Source organism: Ambystoma mexicanum, chromosome 6p (genome assembly GCF_040938575.1).
Source record: "Ambystoma mexicanum isolate Mex_15411 chromosome 6p, UKY_AmexF1_1, whole genome shotgun sequence".
Lineage (NCBI taxonomy): Eukaryota > Metazoa > Chordata > Amphibia > Caudata > Ambystomatidae > Ambystoma > Ambystoma mexicanum.
Window position 1 is genome coordinate 140,543,026 of NC_090935.1, and position 20,250 is coordinate 140,563,275.

Consider the following 20,250-nt stretch of genomic DNA (forward strand, 5'->3'; position numbering starts at 1 on the left):
CGGCCAGGGAAGCCAAAACAGAGCCCCCTTCATCAAGTTGCCTTCGACGGCCCACCACAGAAGGTCCTGGGCGACCGAGGGCGGCATCTGAATAGGGTCCGACATCCTGCCGGAGGACTGCGACCATTGCATCTTGAGTGCCCACTGCAAAGATCTCATGCGCAGGCGAGCCTCTGGCACCAGAAGAATGCAGGATGCCATGAGGCCGAGCAACCTCAAGAACTCGAACGCTGGGAGCGTCTGGGCATGCTGAAACTTGTGCACCATCTGCTGAATGTGAAGAGCCCTCACCTGGGGAGGAAAACACTGCCCCAGGGAAGTGTCGAGCACTGCTCCGATGTACTGGAGCCTCTGCGTTGGCGTCAAATGGGACTTCTTTAAATTGAGGGAGAAGCCCAGCCTGTGAAGGGAGTGGCAGGTGACAGACAGATGATCCAGGACTTGCTCGGGAGAGCTCCCCCTGATCAACCAATCGTCCAGGTAGGGGTAGACGTGAATCCCCCCTTGCCTGAGATGCGCTGCCACCACCACCATGAGCTTGGTGAAGACCCTCAGGGCGGAGGTCAATCCGAACGGCAGGACCCGAAACTGAAAGTGCGAGTCGCCAACCGCAAACCTCAGGAACTTCTTATGCTTGGGATGGATCGGCACATGGAAGTAAGCATCCTGGAGGTCGAGTGACACCAACCAGTCCTGAAGCTGAAGGGCCTGGAGGACTTGAGAGAGAGTAACCATCTTGAACTTGTCCTTCCTGAGGAGTTTGTTCAAACCGCGCAAGTCCATGATGGGTCTCAATCCCCGTCTTTCTTTGAAATCAAAAAATAAGGGGAATACCATCCCTTGTTCCTCTCCGCTACAGGCACCAGTTCTATAGCGCCTTTCACCAGCAGGGCTTGAATTTCCTGCGCAAGGAGCGGATCCGGACACTTCAAAGAGAGGTTCCCCGGTGGATTGTCGCGAGGCCTGTGCCGAAAGGGAAGCCAGTAGCCGTGGGCTATGATCTCCAGAACCCACACATCTGAAGTAATGGCTTGCCACTCTACAAGATGCTGCGCCAGCCTTCCCCCAACCGGCGAACCATGGGACATGGCCTCATGACTGAGTAGGAGCGGCTGCGGCATTACCTGGGGGCAAAGAGGCAACTGCCCGAGCGGCCTTGGCACCACGGGTACCCTGTCGTCCACCTCTGGTACCCCTGCGCTGGCCTCTTTGACTGCCAGCCCCTCTCGCTTTACTGAAGGACGAGTAATAGCGAAAGGAACCACCCCTCCACTGCTGTCCCCTAGGACGAAAAGGCGGAGGTTGGCGAACTGCAGCGCCCAACGACTTCGCTGCAGCTTTTGAGGTCTGCAACCTCTCAAGGCTCTCGTCAGCCTTGCTGCCAAAAAGGTGTTCACCGTCAAAGGGCATGTTGAGGAGCCGGGATTGCACATCAGGAGCAAACCCCGACTTCCGCAACCACGCAAACCTGCGTATCACGGTGCTCGCCGCCATGGACCTACTGACGCAATCAGCCAAGTCCAGACCCGACTGAACGGACTCACACATGGCATCCTTACCATCCTGGACCATAGCAAGGAAACCATCCCGTTCAACCCCTTCGGGAATATGTTCAGCCGCCAACGCAACACAGTTCCACAGAGTGTGCGCGAAACGTGACAAGGCACAAATGGAGTTGGCCGCCTGAAGCGCCATACCACCAGAAGAAAACACTTTCTTCGCCCAGCCATCAAAACGCTTGTCGTCCCTATCAGGAGGGATGGTAGGGTACGACGCCTGCTTTGCCGGGGCCGTGGCCGCCTGCACCACCAAACTTTCAGGAGTGGGGTGCCTGGTCAAGTAGCAGGGGTCGCTACTGGCTGGACGGTATTTACGCGACAAGGACTTGCCCACCGCCGGGAGACTCTCCGGAGCAGTCCAAGCCGCCGCCACCCTTCTCTGTAAAGCCATATGGAACGGCAGTACCGGGTCAGTTGGGGGACCAACATCAAGGATGTCCGTCAGGTCATCCTGCACAAACTCCCCTGGGGGAGCAGACCATCCCAGATACTCAGAAACCCTAGCCATAAGGCGCCGGTAAGAGGGATCGGCATGGGAGCCAGGCTCAGGCCGACAAAATTCCACCTCCGGAGAGGTGTCCAGTCCACTGGCATCATGCAGAGACTGCCTCAAATCGTCAAACTGACTATGGCCCAAGACAATGTCATCTGGCACCTGACGAGGAACCAGGCCATCAGAATCCTCATCCGCCTCTGAAATATATTCCAGGTGGCGAAAAGAAGGCACCCGAGAGTGCTTGCTCTTAGCCAGAGCCTTCCCAGGGGGTACACCCGAGACACGGGGCACCTCCGACACAAAAGGCGTCGAGCGAATCGGCGCCGCCGTCGAGAAAACCGGCAACGGCGCCGAGAGGATCGGCGTCGACGTCGAGGAAATCGGCGTCGACGTCAGATGCAGCGCCTCCAGTATCGGTGGCGTCGACACAGCCCTCGAAGCCGGAGCCCCGAGCGTGTCCCTCGACGACCTGAACGTCGACGGCTTCAACGACTTCCTCGGAGCCGGAGCTTTGAGAAAGCCTGTCGACGCCCTCGACGCCACAGGCGTCGATGTCTTCCTCGAAGACATCACAGGTGCACACGGTCTCGATCGCGTCGAGGACCGGGACCTCGAACGGGTACGGCGAGAACGAGCCTCCTTGTCCGAACGGGACCTCTCCCGTGACTCGCGCCGACCACTCTTGCGAGCGGTGGCTCTCGACCTCACACGGCCGACCCCCTCGGGGGCGCGGACGGTTGAGTACCCTGCGACTCAAGAATCGCCAACATCTTCTTCCCGAAGGAAGCCCATTCCTCCGGCGTTGCACGGCTAGAGGGGTAACCGACGGGCCGGGCAGAGTCCTCCGAAGAGGACCTGGAAGGCGACCGGTGTCGGCGCTTCTGAGAATGCCTCGAAGAGGCGGAGGAGTGGCGAGACCGACTCCTAGAAGAAGACCGACGAGACTTCCGATGATGACGCGGAGAGTCACCCCTCGAATCATCAGTCGAAACCCCTGCCGACTTCGACTTCCGGGGCTTGGACACCCGACCTACCGACAATTTCTTCTTACGCTCGCGCAAGGCCTTGGACGTGAGCGACAGGCAGTCGATACAGTCATCCGTGTCGTGGGCCTCCCCGAGGCACCAGAGGCAGGCGTCGTGCGAGTCAGTCACCGACATCTTGGACCCGCACTCCCCGCTCTTCTTAAAGCCCGGACGCGGGGTTGACGACGCAGTGGAAGACATCGTCGAAGAAATACACAAACGAACAGGTTCGAAGAACCAGAAAGAACAGAACTCCAAAGAGTCGAGGCTTAGAACAGAGAAACACGAAGCAACACGTTCGCGGAAAAAACGGAACTGAGGCTACAGGCGTCGTGCGTCCTACTTATCACATCGGATGACGTCGGACGTCGGAGGAGGTCCTCGACGTCGGCGCATCGACGTCATCGACGCAGGACGCAGACGCCGGAAAAGTTTCCGAAGCAGCACAGCTGTGGTGATTAGCTGTCATAGATATGGAATACGTCGGAGGACCCAATCCCCTCGAAGCCTGGATTGCACATCCAGAGCAAAACCAGACTTTCTTAGCCACGCAAATCTACGTAGCACCGTGCTAGTTGTCATGGACCTACTGATACTGTCAGCTGTGTCCAAACCTGATTGAAGGCATTCTCCCGAAGCCTCCTTCCATCCCTGATAATGGCTAGGAAGCCATCACACTCTTCACCTTCCGGGATGTGTTCAGCTGCCGCTGACATGCAGTCCCGCAGGGTATATGTGAACCTTGCCATGGTACAGGTTACATTAGTAGACTTCAAAGCCATACTTCTGTTAGGCAGAAACCTGTGCAGTTCCCTTAGGGACCACTGCAAAAGGCTTAAGACTACAGGTGTTGGCAGTAAACCAAATTGGTAGCAGTCTGTAACACCCAGATTTACCTGGTAGCTGTGGCTGAGCAGCCAGACTTCTCTCAAGAAGAGTTAGACAGTATATAGAGTTTACAAGATGGGTACCAAAATACAGTAGCACAAGCAAACACTGACCAGAGCTTTGGTATCAAGTATATAATTATTTATTTAAAGACACACTTTGAGACACTCTAGCACTATTATTGTAAGCAAGTATAAAAACACAGTCACTATTAATATTTATACACCCGTTATTTCTTATTAGACAAGTCTTAGTTAACACCACTTATTTCCAGAAAGAGGTGAGCGCTTAACTTAAGATGGCACTCTAATAAGTTTAAGAAAAAGGGAGGGAAAAGGCAGAAATTAGGAACAGCACACAACACAATACTTTAGAAGCACTCAGCAAGGCAGGAAAGTCAAAGTCTACTTGTGATCAAAAAGTTCAGAGGCCAGGCTCCCTCTTGGAGAGAGTAGAACATCAATGCGCCCAAGATCACACAGTTTGAAAGGCTTGGAGAGTCTTGCAGAAAGTTTAAAAAGGAATCAGTTCAGCTCAGAAAAGTTCAGTTAGCCAGCCTAGAGCCAACCCAAGTGGTAAGTTGAGGATTTAAGAGACACCCCACACAGACCGTTGCGAGGGAGGCCAGGCGGACACAGTACCTTGAAAGTGGAGAGAATCCTCCAGCGGCAGTTGTTCCTGGCAGCGGGTGCAAGTCGCGGCATCGTCCAGAGGAAGAGATGGTCTCGACGTGGAGGAAAGCTGAAGGTCGTTGCACTGCCATGGAAGAAACCAGCCACGGAGTTCTCCGGTTAAAAGGTACTACCCTTTTATTCGCGGGAGTGGAAAAACGTGGTGTCCCGGTTGCCGGGGTGCTTGGCACAGGCAAGGCGGCCACGAGATGATCCGGGAAGGCGAAAAGGCGGGCAAACTGGTTATCCCCACCAGTCAAAGGAAGAAGACTCTTCGGGATGAAGATCTCCTCTGTCGTTGGAAGAAGTGGTGAGTCGGTTCAGCAGGGCTCCACCGGTGGTGTCGTCGTTGCAGGTCGGCTCAGCTTCTCCCTCTTCGGATTCTTTGGTCCTGTGGCGACGTCTGAAGTCCCAGTCCCCTGCTTTTATGCAGAAAACCCCTATTCATCAGTCCTAGCTGTCACTCAAACATGCTAAGTGGTGAGCCGGGCGGCTCACCACTGGGCCAATCATACAAGAGTGTGACTTGAGTTGCCGAGGCAACTCAGTCCAGGGTGCCTAATCCCCCTCCCACACCCCCTGTGGTACCCAGACAGAGTGGCACCACTTTTGGAGGCTTCTGTGGAGAAGCCCGCCAAAAAGTGGAACAAAGGGCTCGACTTGGGTTGGAGTCACAGAAGCGAACACAAACGCCATTTTGGAACTGAGTTCTGGCAAAAAATAACAACCAGTGAATTAATATTAAAAAAATAAACTGGCGGTATGTTTGAGGCTATGTTAAAAAGTATTAGCCTCGAACAATGGGAAAATCCCATAGGAATATATTCGCGGTTGAATATAAAAAGTAGTATCCACTGCCACCAGCCAAAACTCACTCAGGGGGGCCTGGACAGTGCCCCCTCGAACAACAGACCCAGGGGCAATCGAATTGCCCCTACCAGTATGCCCACAATATGATCGTTTGTACTGGTTCTGTTCACAATTTAGGACTAGTAAAGCCAATGGTGACTTTACATGCCCTGGGAGACAGTAGTCAGTCCCAGAGTACGGAGTCTATGTTTGGGGGTCACTAGGACACCCCTGTGTTACGGCACGGAGGGTGCTGTGTAACACACATACCAAAAACACATGAAGCCCTATGGAGTAAAAGACCCCATACCCATAAAACACATTACAAAGTCAAAGGATATCTCAAATCATGTCTAAGAGTGGGAGAAAAAGAGTCTCACTCTTAGAAGTAGAAAAAAATAAACCCCAAAAATCCAGCAAAGCTGCTGGGGGACTCACTAGGTTTGGGAAATTATCCTTAACAGAGAATTCTCCCTAACAACTTCCAGATGTAAAAATCATCCTAGACCATGCATCCACCTTTTTAACGTCCCTATCTGGAGGGATTATAGGGTATGCAGCATTTCTTGTGGAAGTGGCTGTTTGTACTACCATACTTTCTGGAGTTAGGCGTTTGCTCAAGCATTCCGGATCAGAATTGCAAGGTCTATATTTTGGCACAAATGTTTTATTTACTGCCGGTATGGCTTCAGGGTGTTCCCATGCAGAACTAACCCTTCTCTGCAAGGCAATGTGAAAAGGGAGAATGGGGTCCTGTTGAGGAGTTCCTGATAGTATATCAGTCATGTCATCATCTTGACAGACTGGAGAACTTTTACCCCACCCCATAAATTCTGTAACTCTATTCATGAGTTTTCTGTAACCCGCATCAGCCTGCTATGATGGGTCTGGCTTGTCAAATTCGTACTCTGGAGAAGTGTCCAGACCACTTGCAGTCTGTAAACATTCTTGTAGAACTTCAATTTTTGATTGAGGATTAATTCATTCCTCTGGAACAGATCTTGTGCCAAATTTAACACCAGCAGAGGTGACTTCTTCCTCTTCTGATGATTCTCCCTCATAGATAGATGACATGGTCCTGAAAAAGTCATGTCTATTCTCAGGTTGAAAAACCTTTTACTGGTAATGTGGGTTTTTCCCTTATAAAAGGCTTGGGCGTCGACGTAAACGTCAGTGGCGCCGATGTCATAACCACATCCTTCGACATCATCGAGGGAACCTTCGATGACCTTGATGTAATCGTCGAGGGAGTTGCGGAAACTGTCGAAGGAGCTTTAAGTTAGCGAACGTGAACTCCACGTAGCTTCCTTTCGACTCGAGGGCCTTCGAAGTCTACGATGGCGCTGATGTCGACTTCGATGGCGTATGATGTTTCGATGCAATTTTGTTTCCTTCTACCTTCGATTTATGCACCGAAAGGTCTTTTTCATGAGGTGATCGAGAAGAGTCCCTCGATGACACCCTTGACGACTTTTTATCAGCTTTTCTTGTTTTGGACCTCCCTCTGTCACGTTTTTCGTGAGCAGGAGCATGGTCTTCTTTAGCCCAGAAGACCATGCCCCTGCTCACAAAAGCCCCTTTTTTGAGGGGGTCTGGGCTGCATTCTCAAAATTTTTTAGCATGGAAACTCAAAAGGCTTCCCATTTACTCAGGGAGTCATGCTTTGATGGGCATGCTATCACCTCCTCCGATGACGTCGAGGAGGATGAGGGAGATCGATGCAGTCTTTCCTTGGTCTTTTTGGATGACTTTCTCGATCTACTCCTCGACCTATGCTTTTTATGATACTTTTTCGAAGACTCGGCCGAGTCTTTCCCTTTCGAAGTAGACTTCGATGAACCCTCCCCCATCGCCAGTTTACCTCTGCGTTCTTTCAAGGCTTTGGGGTTATCGACTAGCACGAACCACAGTCTTCAATTCTGTGGTCGGAACCGAGGCACCAAAGACAATTTTTATCTGGATCAGTCAGTGACATTTTCTTTCCACATTTCAGAAATTTTTTAAATCCCGTCTTCGGTGTGGAAGGGTTCGAGGAAGACAACATAGCTTTTCACAAAAGATTGAAGCGCTGTTTGAAACGATCTGAAGCGAAGCTAACGGAAAAACGGAACTGAAGCCAGCGGGCGTGCTCGAGGCTCTTATACAGGCGATGACAGTTCGAAGGTGCCGCCGAGGGACATCAACGCTGCGGCCGAGCGGAGCACCCTCTGGTGGAAAGAAGAAAAACATTTTCCAAAGCAGTAAGCTGCAGCAAGCTGAAGGTAAGGATATATCTAAGATGAGGAATACGTGGGAGGACACAATCCATTCGAAATTTATTTTTGCATTCTGAAATTTACATAGCACAGCTACGTTCTGTCGATGTGCTTTTGTCATGGATACAATCTTATCGTGGATGGGTTTTTCAACCAGAATTGGACAATAACCATCAACAACGCACCTGTAATATAAATATTCTAGGGCAATAATCATGCAGCAATCTGTCCTTTTGCGATGGCAGTAATAAGGCGAAGCATGTCTGCCATCATGGCCTGAATATGTGCAGATGCAAAGGTGTTGCATTTCAAAGTGAAACAACTCCTTTCTTCTCACTAATGGAACACCATGTGCGACGGTGATGGAACATAAGCACATTAGATTTAATCACACTGAACTTTGACTAAAGAATGCAAATACAGGGATTAATCGACCGACCAACGCAATTGGTAATATTTGATGGAAGTTGATAGTTATAGAAATAAATGTGAAGCATGCAATGTTTGCTAGCTCCCAATTTTATTGGCAAAAGTTATAAAAAAAAGTGGATGTAATATTCTATTTTGAGCGTTATGTTAAAAATAAAGCACTTGTTATATTCCTGACTTTTGCTATTTTCTTTAAAATATACGTTATTTTCTCCTTTTATGAAAAGAAACAAAATGTTCACGTGGTGTGGGATTGTGAGTCTTTATCTTCCTGGTCTTGCGTTATGTAACGTTATGACATGGGTGATGGATGACAGGGTATGTTTGGCTATGCTGTCCACGAATGCCATGAGAACAGGTGGAGCATACCGTTTTGACTAGTGATGTCAGCTTGACAGGTGGGTGATCTGAATTACTGCCACAGGGAGCACTTGAAGTTAGAGCGATGGACCAGCAGCTAAGTTTAGCACAAGATGACGGTACCCGACCCATCAGTTTTGCATGTGTAAATGTGAGAAAAACTAAGATAAGATACATTGGAGTTTATTTTTACGATCGATTAATATATGCTCACAATGTATTCCTGATCGATTGAGCCAATAACATTTCTGAGCGAACTTCCCCTAGGAGGAGTATCTGAAAGAACATGTATAAAAGAGAGGCAGCTTAAGATGCACATGGCCAATCTATGGCTTGAAAAAATAACTGTGAGCGGTGCATCTTCCACAAAATAATAACAGTAGTGGAACAAAAGAGACTGCAGAGAGCTTGTAGTTGTGATACTTACATTTTTTAATATAGCTTTTTTTACTACAGCATATTTACTACAGACTATATCTGAAGCAATGTAAATTTATCAAGATTTAAATACCCACCCATTTACCCTGTCTGTAATCGTACAATTTTGACTTATTCGTTGTTATCGTCACAGCCACTATTCAATCTTCCTTTTCACAATTATATGTTGCAGCATTGTACCTCTGCAGCACATTCTTCCCTCGAAGCTTCCATACCACAACCTACCTTCTAAAGTGTCCACAACTGAAAGCTTAACGCTTGCACAGAAGCAAAGACGCACACCAAGAGGCACAGAAAACTGCATTGTGGCCTCCAATATTATATGGAGTATACAACTTCCAATAAATTAAGCACTTCACTTTTAATGTGGTCCTCTGCTATGTTCCAGAGAATATTAAAAATAGGAACAGTAGTTTATTGATGTAGTTCACAAAATACATTTAGTCTGAGTAATAGCAATCACAGCCAAATTTACCAGTGAAAAATAGGGGCCTTTTTACGGTGCATTGTACCTATCCTCTTCCTTATAATTTGCTAAATTAATCGGCAATAGAGTTAAATCAGCAAGCTGAGGGCTCACGCAGGAGGATGGATATCCTATCCTGCAAAATTGTACATGGTCAGATTCAATATTCACGACAACTGCTGTAGTTCCTCATTGACAGTAAACCTTAGCCTAGGGTGGTGCATCTTGTGATGAATCCGACAAACTCATCACCGATTTCCTGGTGGTGACCTCCACCCATGTAGCCATGGGACAGCAGCAAAACAAAAGAGGTGATGGCTGGAAGGTATACAATTAATCCTAACCTCTGGCATTGCTCTGGGCAACCCTCCAGACCATCGTTTTGCCTGCCAAGCTATTACAGAAAGGGAAAGACCATATGCAAATCAGGCTTGGTCCTACCATAAAAGGAGCAATCCGGCCCGAACTGCGCGGTCGCATCCCCTCTGCACGAGACCACAAGCATCCCCAAAAATGTTTGGCCTCATTGGCCCTCATCAGTGAGGAGTAGCTTGGGTCTCTAGGCCCAGCAGGCAGCCGCTACCTGATCCTGTCTGTGTGGGTGGTTATATGGGGGAAGATCACATGGAGGGGATGGCTACCGGGGTTCCATGTTCTTTCATCGACAGGCTTTCTAACGCCTCCTGTTTCAATGTGGGAAGAATAACAAAAATGTTCATCAAATTCTTTTTTTATTTTTCCACTCCCCAAACCCTCCTCAGCCACCCTTTTTTAACTATTCCCGAGCCCCCCACCGCTTATCTGCCCTTTCCCACCCCCCCAAAAAAATCAATTTAATGTTTTCGTTATTCTTTCCACGTTGAAACAGCAGGTGTTAGAAAGCCTGGTGACAAAAGAATGTTGTACCGGCTACCGGGAGGACCCTTGTCCCTGATGAAGACCTTATAATACACAAGTTCCTGATGGATTATTGTCACCCTACAAATCTGCCTTATTGTGAAAATCAGAAATCCCTTCCTTTATGTCACTCTAGACAAAACTCCATGCATACCTCAAACATTTACAATACGCCTAAAACATCGTTTGTTTCTGACATTTCTTTATGTAAGGTTTTTGAACAACAACAGTTTAGAAGACCACTTAAATTTATGGACCTCAACTCCCAAAAAGCTTCAAGTACTGGGACGAAGAAGAAGTGGGAAGAGTGGATGCATGCCAGGTCAGGCCAAAAGACTAACGTGCAGACTAGTTGTTCTGTGGGAATTAACGTGCCTTGGACCTTTAAAAATGAAATTCGCAATAACAAGGCAGGCAGTGGTGGGGAGCTCTGTGAATGAGAAAAAACAACAGTGGGAAGACAGGCACCTCCGTGCGGCGGCTTGCAAACCTGAGCTACACACACCGACATGGCGCGAAAGAAGGAGAAGTGCAGTAGACTTACCGGAAGGACAGTGGGGCCACTGAGAGACACAGCGGAGCTCTTGGAGGTGCGGTTGTGCCGGGATACAGCATTCTGTGATCCAGGCCACAGAGACAAGCCGACGAGTAGGCGCGGAGCCACAGGAAGAGCGTGCAAGATGCCTGCAGCCTGTCAGAGGCCAATCCAGAAGGGAAGCTTCATCGCACTAGTACGCCAAAAGTTGGAGACGCATGAGAACAACCAGTGAGTCTGCCCAGAGCCATTGGGGATCGTGGGGCGTACCAACAAACATATAATCAAGTGAATGAAGTACGGGAGATTGATATTATGGACAATGCTCAAAGGTAATTTAACCACAGACAAACCCTAAAGTTAAATCGATGTTTGAAAGAGAAAAGATTTGAATACTGAACAGAGAAAGTGAAACAACAAAAGGACAAGAAATACCTACGCATGAGATGTCAATGTGGGGGCGACAGAACAAAGCAGATGTTGATGTGGTATATTGCAAAAGACAGTGAAACCGCAAAAAATTCTTGGTAAAGAGAAGACACCACGAAACTGATTTGTGTGTGTGTGGGGGGGGGGGGGGCAGGGGTAGAAGATACCTGGGAAGGAAATATACCAGGGTATCTGTGAAACCCCAGAACAGGATTCCTGGCAGGCGGTATACCAGGCAATACACCAAAGTTGTGCCTAGACTTGAACATTCGGAGGAACATACCTGGCAGGGGAGAATACCAGGGAATCTGAAGAGCCCCATGAAAGGTTACCTGACAAAGCAGTAGATCAGGAATCTAACACAGAAGGAACTTATAAAGGAAATCCCGGCAGCTAAGTCTACTAAGCGTTTGTTTTGAAACACTGTGGGAGGAAACCGGGCAAGAAGTACATCAGGGGATCTAAACAACCCAGAGAGGATTCCTGGCAAGGAAGTTTACCAGGTAATCCACCAGAGTTGTAAAAGAAAGCTTGATAACTAAATAAAATAACTGACAGTCAAATATGCCAGCATTTGAATTTGAAAAGTACATGAAAGAAGTTCTGATATGAAAATGCACCAAGCTTTTGAACATGATATCAAGACTTCAATATTGTGAATGATTATCTGGCCTGGGAACATATCAGGAAGTTTAAAAACCCTGCAAGAGGATCTTTGGTAAAGGAGGAGCTCAACTAATTATTTAAGTTTACAGACCAAGAACCTCGTGAATCCAATATACAGAATCTATTATTCAAGAGAAATACTTTTGCTACAAAGCCATCGTTGGATATTATGGAACTTACGGACAGAACCAGAACTTCCAGAAGGCAGTTTAAGAACCTCAAGGAATTGTTGGATAAAGAGACATTTTTGTGCAATAGAGAAATGATTGTTTAAAATAGACACTTTTACATCCTACCTAATAATCCAGGGGAAGAGAACCCATCCCCTGGACCCAAGGGTTTCTCCTTGGAAAGATACATTTTGATTTATTTTTATATTTTAATTATAAGCACTTAACACTATACATAAATCAGAGACATTTCCTTGCACCCTTAATTGTTTGTTTCTAATGTGAGGGTCAGTTCAGATGTTTTGGACACAAGAACCGTTTCCAAGTTGAACTACTTGACAAAGACTGATTCTTAGTTTTAGTTTCCTAGGCAGGGAACCTCTTTTTTTAGGATAGGGTTAGAAAGGAGTTATTCCAACCCTTTTTGTGTTAAATAAAATGTCTGATTCTGAGAATATGATAAACTTGTGCCCACCTCTAATTTCTGACCCGTCACAATCTTCCAAGCTTCAGAAATCCTTCATCCACTCTGCATACCCCTTTACCACTCATACTTGCTGAACTGGTGAGACCGGAAATATGTTCTGCATAAAACGACTTGTTTGATAATCTCAGATTGACTAACTATATTTAGCAAAGAATTGCTTCTAAGGTAAAAGACAAACTGAAAAAATTAGTAAAATTAATAAACGTACTGTCTCGCTCCTTGTGGGTGAGGTCCTGGAGCCTTAGCACATGGCGTCTGGGTAGTAGGAGGGTCTGGAAAGGCCAAACTGCCCAATAGGGGACCACAACTAGCCAATCCTCATTTTCGACAACAAGACGATCCTGAAAAACACACATTCTGCAATCAATTTAAAAATGTAATCTAAGATTGGTCTGAAATAGACTGAAGTATTTGTATAATGCTAAGCCTGATTTCTACCAGATTCTCCTACATATGGATACAAGCCACGATTGATTGGTGTGTTGGAGAGTTATCAAGCATATATGTAGACAACTGAGTATTTAACTTGGTTTACATAGCAATGCTATTATGTGCACCCGCACCTACACACCTTAACAATTCATCCTTATACGTTAACTGGTCACTAAGTACTAACCTTCTGAGTAGCCTCCAAAGTTCCATACTCCACCAACATGGGCACTTTGTGTTCCAGAAGATACTTCTTCTGGGTCCGGTCTTCAATCTGGGCCTCATTGGGCAAATAGTTGCTAGCCCAGACCTAAATGCAGCAAAAAGGTAGATGGGAGATCACACGTCTGATTAATACAAAAAACACAACGGTAAAAAGTCCATATTCTTTGTAGAAAGGTAAAACCTGAAACTGATCACTGGAAAATCCCATGTGACATTAGCCACCACCCAACCTCTGTGCCTAACACAGACTATCAGAATTATATATTTTCTTTCCTGGCTTAGCAACAGAGCTGCAAGTGATCAAATGAAAACACAAGGCTATTAAAAAAAATTACTATTTGAACAGAAAATGAAAAGAAAACAACATCCACATCATATGCACTTCTACATTATCTCATTCTTCAGGCAGAGCAGATAAGGCACAGATCTGTGGCACAGTAAATCATATAATGCTGCAAGACAAACAAACCTCCACCGCAGAGAGTACGCCAACCAACTTCCATCTTGCAAGGGATCACCAGTGCAGATGAGCAAAACAGAACTTGTTTCCCCTTTCATCACCCAAGTGGGGAAAGCTAAAATAGTGAGAACTAGAGTATCCACGTTAGGATTAGTGTTACAGCCAGGAAATGAAGAAGCAACACAAGGCTACAGTTTCAAGGTTCACAGGCCTTAATTAAACAATTGCTATGGGATGAGATAGAATTGAAGCAATGTTGTGAGAAGATCCAAGTAACAAACAAATTAAGCTTTCTAAAGGACTGTAGACTGTCCTTTTCCCTCACCTCCTTAAGACGCTGCAATCAAAAAGAGACAGTAGTGTGGAGTTAAAATTCCCCAACAATAGTTCCTTGGCACTTGTGGTTGGATGATTTGCTTTTGTAGAAGTGGTCAGGATGTTATTCTTTGACATGGAACAGGCACCACCACTCACCTTGGAGCTCTGAAACCCCTCGGTGTGTGCCAGGAATCAAACGCCATTGGATCTTATCCACAACCGTGGTTGGCCCTGCGATTATCAAGCTGGTGGATGTTGGGCATTTTGAAACGTGGTGACCATCTGTAGAATATCCTGAGCCCTCACCTCTGGTGGCGAGGCTTTCCCCAGGGAAGTGTCCAGGACTGCTCCAATGAACTTGAGTCTCTGTGATGGTATCATCTGAGACTTCTTTAAGTTGAGGGAGAAGCCCAGCTTGTGAAGGAAGTGGCAGACATAATCTAGCTGGATCTGAGCTTGTTCCGAAGAAACTGCTCTGATCAACCAATCGTCTAGGTATCGGAAGACGTGGATCCCTTCCCTCCTTAGACTTACAGCCACTACAGACATTAGCTTGGTGAAGACCCTTGGGGCGGAGGTCAGGCCAAATGCCAGAACTCGAAATTGATAGTGAAAGTTGCCAATTGTGAACCTCAGGTATTTCCTATGTTTGAGATGGATTGGCACATGGAAATAAGCATCCTGAAGGTCCAGAGATACCAACCAATCCTGAAGCTGGAGGGCCTGGAGAATCTGAGAAAGGGTTACCATCTTGAACTTGTCTTTCCTGAGGAATTTGTTCAATTCCCTCAAGTCCAATATGGGTCTCAGTCCTCCGTCCTTCTTTGGTACTAGGAAGTAGGGGGAATACCAACCCTTGTTCCTCTCCGCTACAGGTACCGGTTCTATGGCACCTTTCTCTAGCAGGTCCACAATTTCCTGCATAAGGAGCATGTCTGGAAACTTCAAAGAGTTGTTCGCCAGTGGATGACTGAGGGGTGTGTAGGAAGGGCAGGCAGTAACCTTGGGCCACTGTTTCCAATGCCCAAGCATCTGACGTAATAGCCTGCCATTCTGCCAGATGTTGAGTTAACCTGCCCCCTACTGGTGTCTTGTGAGGGGAGACCACAGAGAGGTTTAGAAGCGGCTGACACAGATGCCGAGGGTAAAGCGGCACCTGCTGCTGCGGTTTTTGTACCTTTTCCCCGTCCACCACGGGTGAATCGTTTCTGGCCCCTTTGAGCTGGTGGTCCTCTGCCTTTTCCGAATGCGGAGTAAAAGCAAAAGGACCTACCCCTCCAGGAGGTTCCTGAGGGGCAATTCGGAGTCTGTCGGATTGCAGCACCAAGAGATTTTGCTGCTCCCTTGGATGTTTGTAACTTCTCCAGGCTGTCATCAGCCTTCTTACCAAATAAAGAAGTGCTGTCAAAGTGCATGTTCAAAAGTCTGGCTTGTACATCTGGAGCAAAATCAGACTTCCGCAACCACGCAAATCTGCAGATTGTGGTACTTGCCGCCATGGCCCTGCTGATACTGTCATCAGAATCAATGCCAGTTTGAAGGGACTCGCACATTGCATCTTTCCCATCTTTGATGATGTTTAAAAATGCTTCCCTTTCCTATCCTTCCGGGAGACAGTCAGCCGCAGATGAAGCACTCTCCCAAAGTGTATGGTTGAATCTTGCAAGCAGCGTTAATAGATTTAAGCGAAAAATGCTACATGCCGAAAATACTTTTTTTGACATAGCATCAAACCTTTTATCGTCCCTGTCCTGTGGAATAGTAGGGGATGCAGATCTACTATTTGATGAAGTTGCTGCTTGTACAACCAAACTCTCTGGAGTTGGATGTTTGCTCAAGTATTCAGGATCTGCAGCAGATACCCTGTATTTGGCAGATAGTTTCTTGTTAACTGCAGGGATAACTTCAGGGGTTTTCCAATTAGCAGAGATCTTTCTTTGCAGAGCAGTATGAAAAGGAACAACTGGATCTTCCTGTGGACCTTTAACTAAAATGTCAGTAAGGTCATCCTGCTGAAAAGAAGCTGTAGGGATAGACCACCCCATGAATTCTATTATTGTAGCCATCAGAACCCTATAATGGGTCTCGGCATGCTCCCCAGGGCCTGGTTTAGCAAACTCTACTTCTGGAGAAGTATCTAAACCACTTGCTTCATGTAAAGAGTCTTGAAGATCTTTTAATCTGTTCTCTTCAGAGATAAAGTCCTCTGGTATAGGTGTTGTGGTCCTTTGTAAACCAAAAGGTCTCTCATGGTCGGAATACTCCCCTTCCTCATACATAGAGGACAAAGCTTTAAAGTAATCAGACATAGGGTATGGGTTAAAACCCATTTCTAGAGCAGAGGGGGCTAAATTGGTTGTCACTGGTTGAGAAAACGTCGAAGTTGTCGACGTGGAAGTCAAAGGCTTCGACAAACCCGAGAAGGGCGTCGAAAAAGTTAGAAGAGGCCTCGAAGTACTCGAGAAGATAGGAATCCTGCACGGAGTCGTCGAGGTTGTCGACGGCATCTTCGAGGTAATGGTCGAGGTCCTCGACACATGTACTGTCTGAGATGTAGTGACAGCTGTAGGTCTGTTTTATCAGCGTCGACATAGGCGTCAAAGACGGTGTCGATGCAACCGATTTATGCATCGACGGACCCTTCGACAAAGGCGTCGATGACGCAGATTTATGAGTCGAAGAAACCTTCGACGACACCGTCGATGATGCGGATTTACTGCCTTTACTCGAGGGTTCATGACGCTCTCGGGTAGTTTCTTTCGCCGGGTGCAACGACTCGCTGCGTTTTTGACCTTTAGCCGTCTCCGAGGGGGTCGAGGTAACTTTCTCGAAGACGCTAAGCATTTTCTTACGGAATTCCTCCTACTTAGCTGGAAAGCTGGGTTTCGTGGGGAAGGTGACCCTTTCCGGGGAGACAGAAGACGAAGAAGAGGGAGATCTACGACGCCTCTTCTTAGAGTGTTTCTATCTCAAAGACTGATGGGAACCGCTTCGAGACCTTGAACGGGTATGTTTCCTGTGACAGCGAGGAGACGAATGTCTCGACTCTGCCGAAGACACTTTCGAGGGAGTAGAAGTTTTAAGAGTCTTACCTCTTTCAAGCTTCCCCTTACGCTCCTTCAAAGCTTTCGCCGTCATGGACATACAGTCCTCGCATTCCGAACAGTGATGCTCTGATCCCAGGCACCACTCCTGTGAGGATCCGTCAACAACATTTTGTTCCCACAATCACAACACTTTTTGAAGCCGGACCGTGGGGTTGACAGTTTGGATGAGGAAGCCATCGAATAAAGATGATAACTTCAAAGAATAAGTTGAATCTTCTTGAAGAAAGAACTGAGCAACACGATTCCGAGGCCCACGAAGCGCGTAAAAATGGAACTGAGCAACGGCTGCTGCGGGAGTCTATTTATACGCACGATGACGTTGGCGCCGAAACGGAGGCTGTCTATCGAGGGACACCAGCTCGAGGGACGTCGATGCGCAGCGCCTATACTGAAAAAATTTACGAGGCCAGCAAGCTGGAATGTAATCTATCAAGATAAGGAATACGTCGGAGGACACAATCCCTTCGAAAATAACTTATGATATTTCTGTTTGAGAAATTGTGTGCCAAGCACACAAAAAGGCCTACCTTCTTCAGGCGTCTTAATATACTTGCACATTGAGATGTTGTTTGTATTTTTTTGTATTTATATAACTTTTATATAGCTCTTTACACCAAAGCGCTGTAAATGAGAACAGAAACAGTACATTTAAAAATGGAATGAAAAATTGAAACACTGCAGAATTCTGTGGTTACAATTAACTATCATTAACCAGTAGAAAGAAGATTAAGATATCAAAGTGACCCTATGAGATCTGCCAAACGCTTATTCTCAGCACAATCTTACTCACATTTCTGTTCTTTGAATGATGTTTCCTTGCTGCAGATGAGTACATTCTAGGTCTTACATAATTCTCACCTGGATATCTTTAACATAGTCTATACCATATAGTCTAGTTCCATCTCCACATTTGCAGAAGATATTTCTCATATTCTCTCTACCAACATGAAATCTAATTTGCAAATCATTGTTCAAGGCGACTTCAATCTGGGGTTACAAGACCACAAGGACTCTGCAGCACACGACATTAACAACTTACTCACCAGTTTAGGCTTTTCACAACACATTAATGAGCCTACGCATTCCAAGGGCAGAATCCTTGACTGGATTTCTGGTTTAAATTGCAAACTGAACATGGATTCGAACCAACCATGTATCTGGACAGACCACCATCTAATCACATTTAGTATCTCTGCCAAAACTACCCAGACAGACCCCGACATGGCACCTGCCACCTCGATCAGATACAAGAGAGACATAACATGCGAAAAACTCCTACCACTTATCCTCCCTATCCTTAATGAACACGCCACCACCTGCACAGATCCCACTGCTTTGGTAGATTTGTATAACCAGACTATACTAAAAGCACTAGATCTAATCGCTCCTATTAAACTAAGGACACCTAAACCTTGGGCCCACCTCAACTCCTGGTTCACACCTCAACTGAGAGCCCTACACAAAGAGAAACGTAACCTAGAGGCACGATGGAAAAGTAACCCGAATGATTTGAACAAAGCTAGTCTAGTACTAGCCACCCCGAACTATAAAGACGCGATACTTCAGGATAAAAAAGATACATACAACAAGCGTATTGAACAAGCCAAATCTAACACCAAAGAGCTATTCCTAATACTAAAATAAATGGAATTCCCAGCCTTCCCCCCTGACACCTTTGTCAAAGATAGTACTTGCGGCGCCAATATACAAAAGGCACTTCTTGGCAAAATCTCCACTCTTCAAACCCAAATGAATAACAAGTCAGCCTGATGATTGATCCACAAAGTACCTCTCACCAGCCTAGTCTAAACTACAACCACCATGCCCTCAAACCATTCAACTTCATACCCCTCACTACCGCTGAAGTGGAAAATATAATTAACAACCTTAAACCCTCTAATTGTCAAGGCGACGCCTGCCCTGCCAATATTATCAAGGAGGCCTCCCATAATTTAGCGCCGTTCATCACTGCATTCATAAACTCCTCCTTCAACGCGGGGATTGTCCCTTATAACCTTAAGGATGCCTGGGTCTTCACACTCCTAAAAGAAACGTCCTTTGATGCCAACATCCCCTCGAACTACAGGCCAATCACCACAGTACCTTTCTTGCTAAAAATACTTGATCGGGCAGCCTAGCTACAGATTCAAGATTACTTAGAAACTAATAAACTCCTGGGACTCAGACAATCTGGGTTCCGCCCACGTCACGGCACTGAAACTGCCTTAATTGATCTCAAGACACAGATCGAGGATCTTAAAGACAAGGGTAAACTAGCCCTTCTCCTTCTCGACCTCTCTGCAGCGTTTGACTTAGTCAATCACTAAAATCCTATGCCACCATCTCAAAACAACAGCCCACTTTTCGGACAAAGCCACTGCCTGGATCAGATCATTTCTGGACAACAGGTCAATGAGGGTCTTCTGCCCACCCGCCTCTGCTGAACCTGCCCCTGTCACACGCGGAGTACCTCAAACATCGTGCATCTCACCAACACTTTACAATGTGTTCACGAAGCCTCTCTTCGATATTCTTGATTCTTTGGGTGTCATCTTGACTAATTACGCGGATGACACCGAGATACTCTTACCCATTACCGGTGATCACGCGATGGACACTCTCGCAGTTAACACCATTTATCAAGTCAGCCAAGCCTGGATGGCGAAACACGTACACTGTCTGTATGACGAAAAGACAGAGATTCTCATCCTAGGTACCGAGCAAAGACTTAGCAAACTTGATCTTACTTTCAATTCCTTTGTCATTGATGGCAACATCATCAAAGTCACCAAGGACACTAAAACCTTAGGTATTAATATTGACTCCACCCGTTCTCTCTCCAGGCAAACTAATGCAGTTTCATCTTCAGCGGCCTACACATGTAAGCTTATTACAGCCTGCCGCCCGTTCCTAACCCCAGCTAACTGCACTACATTAGGCAGAACATTAGTAATGTCAAAAATGGATTACTGTAACGCCCTCTATCTAGGCACCAACCAGGGGAATCTTAACAAGTTACAGATTATACAGAACAATGTAATTAGAGCCGCTCTAAACATTCCCAGAAATCACCACATCTCAGATACTAGAA

The 20,250-nt window shown here is 46.7% G+C and overlaps 1 protein-coding gene across 3 annotated transcripts in view; it reads right to left on the reverse strand.

The window, feature by feature from the left end:
* Positions 1–20,250, reverse strand: part of GALT (galactose-1-phosphate uridylyltransferase) — a 784,930-nt gene that overhangs the window by 268,820 nt on the left and 495,860 nt on the right. For all 3 annotated transcript variants that reach the window (XM_069626827.1, XM_069626825.1, XM_069626826.1), the window contains exons 7-8: positions 13,237–13,359; positions 12,829–12,961 (exon numbers count right to left, since the gene is read on the reverse strand). In XM_069626827.1, the coding sequence (XP_069482928.1) occupies positions 12,829–12,961; positions 13,237–13,359 (256 nt within the window). The remainder of the gene's footprint in view (positions 1–12,828; positions 12,962–13,236; positions 13,360–20,250) is intronic.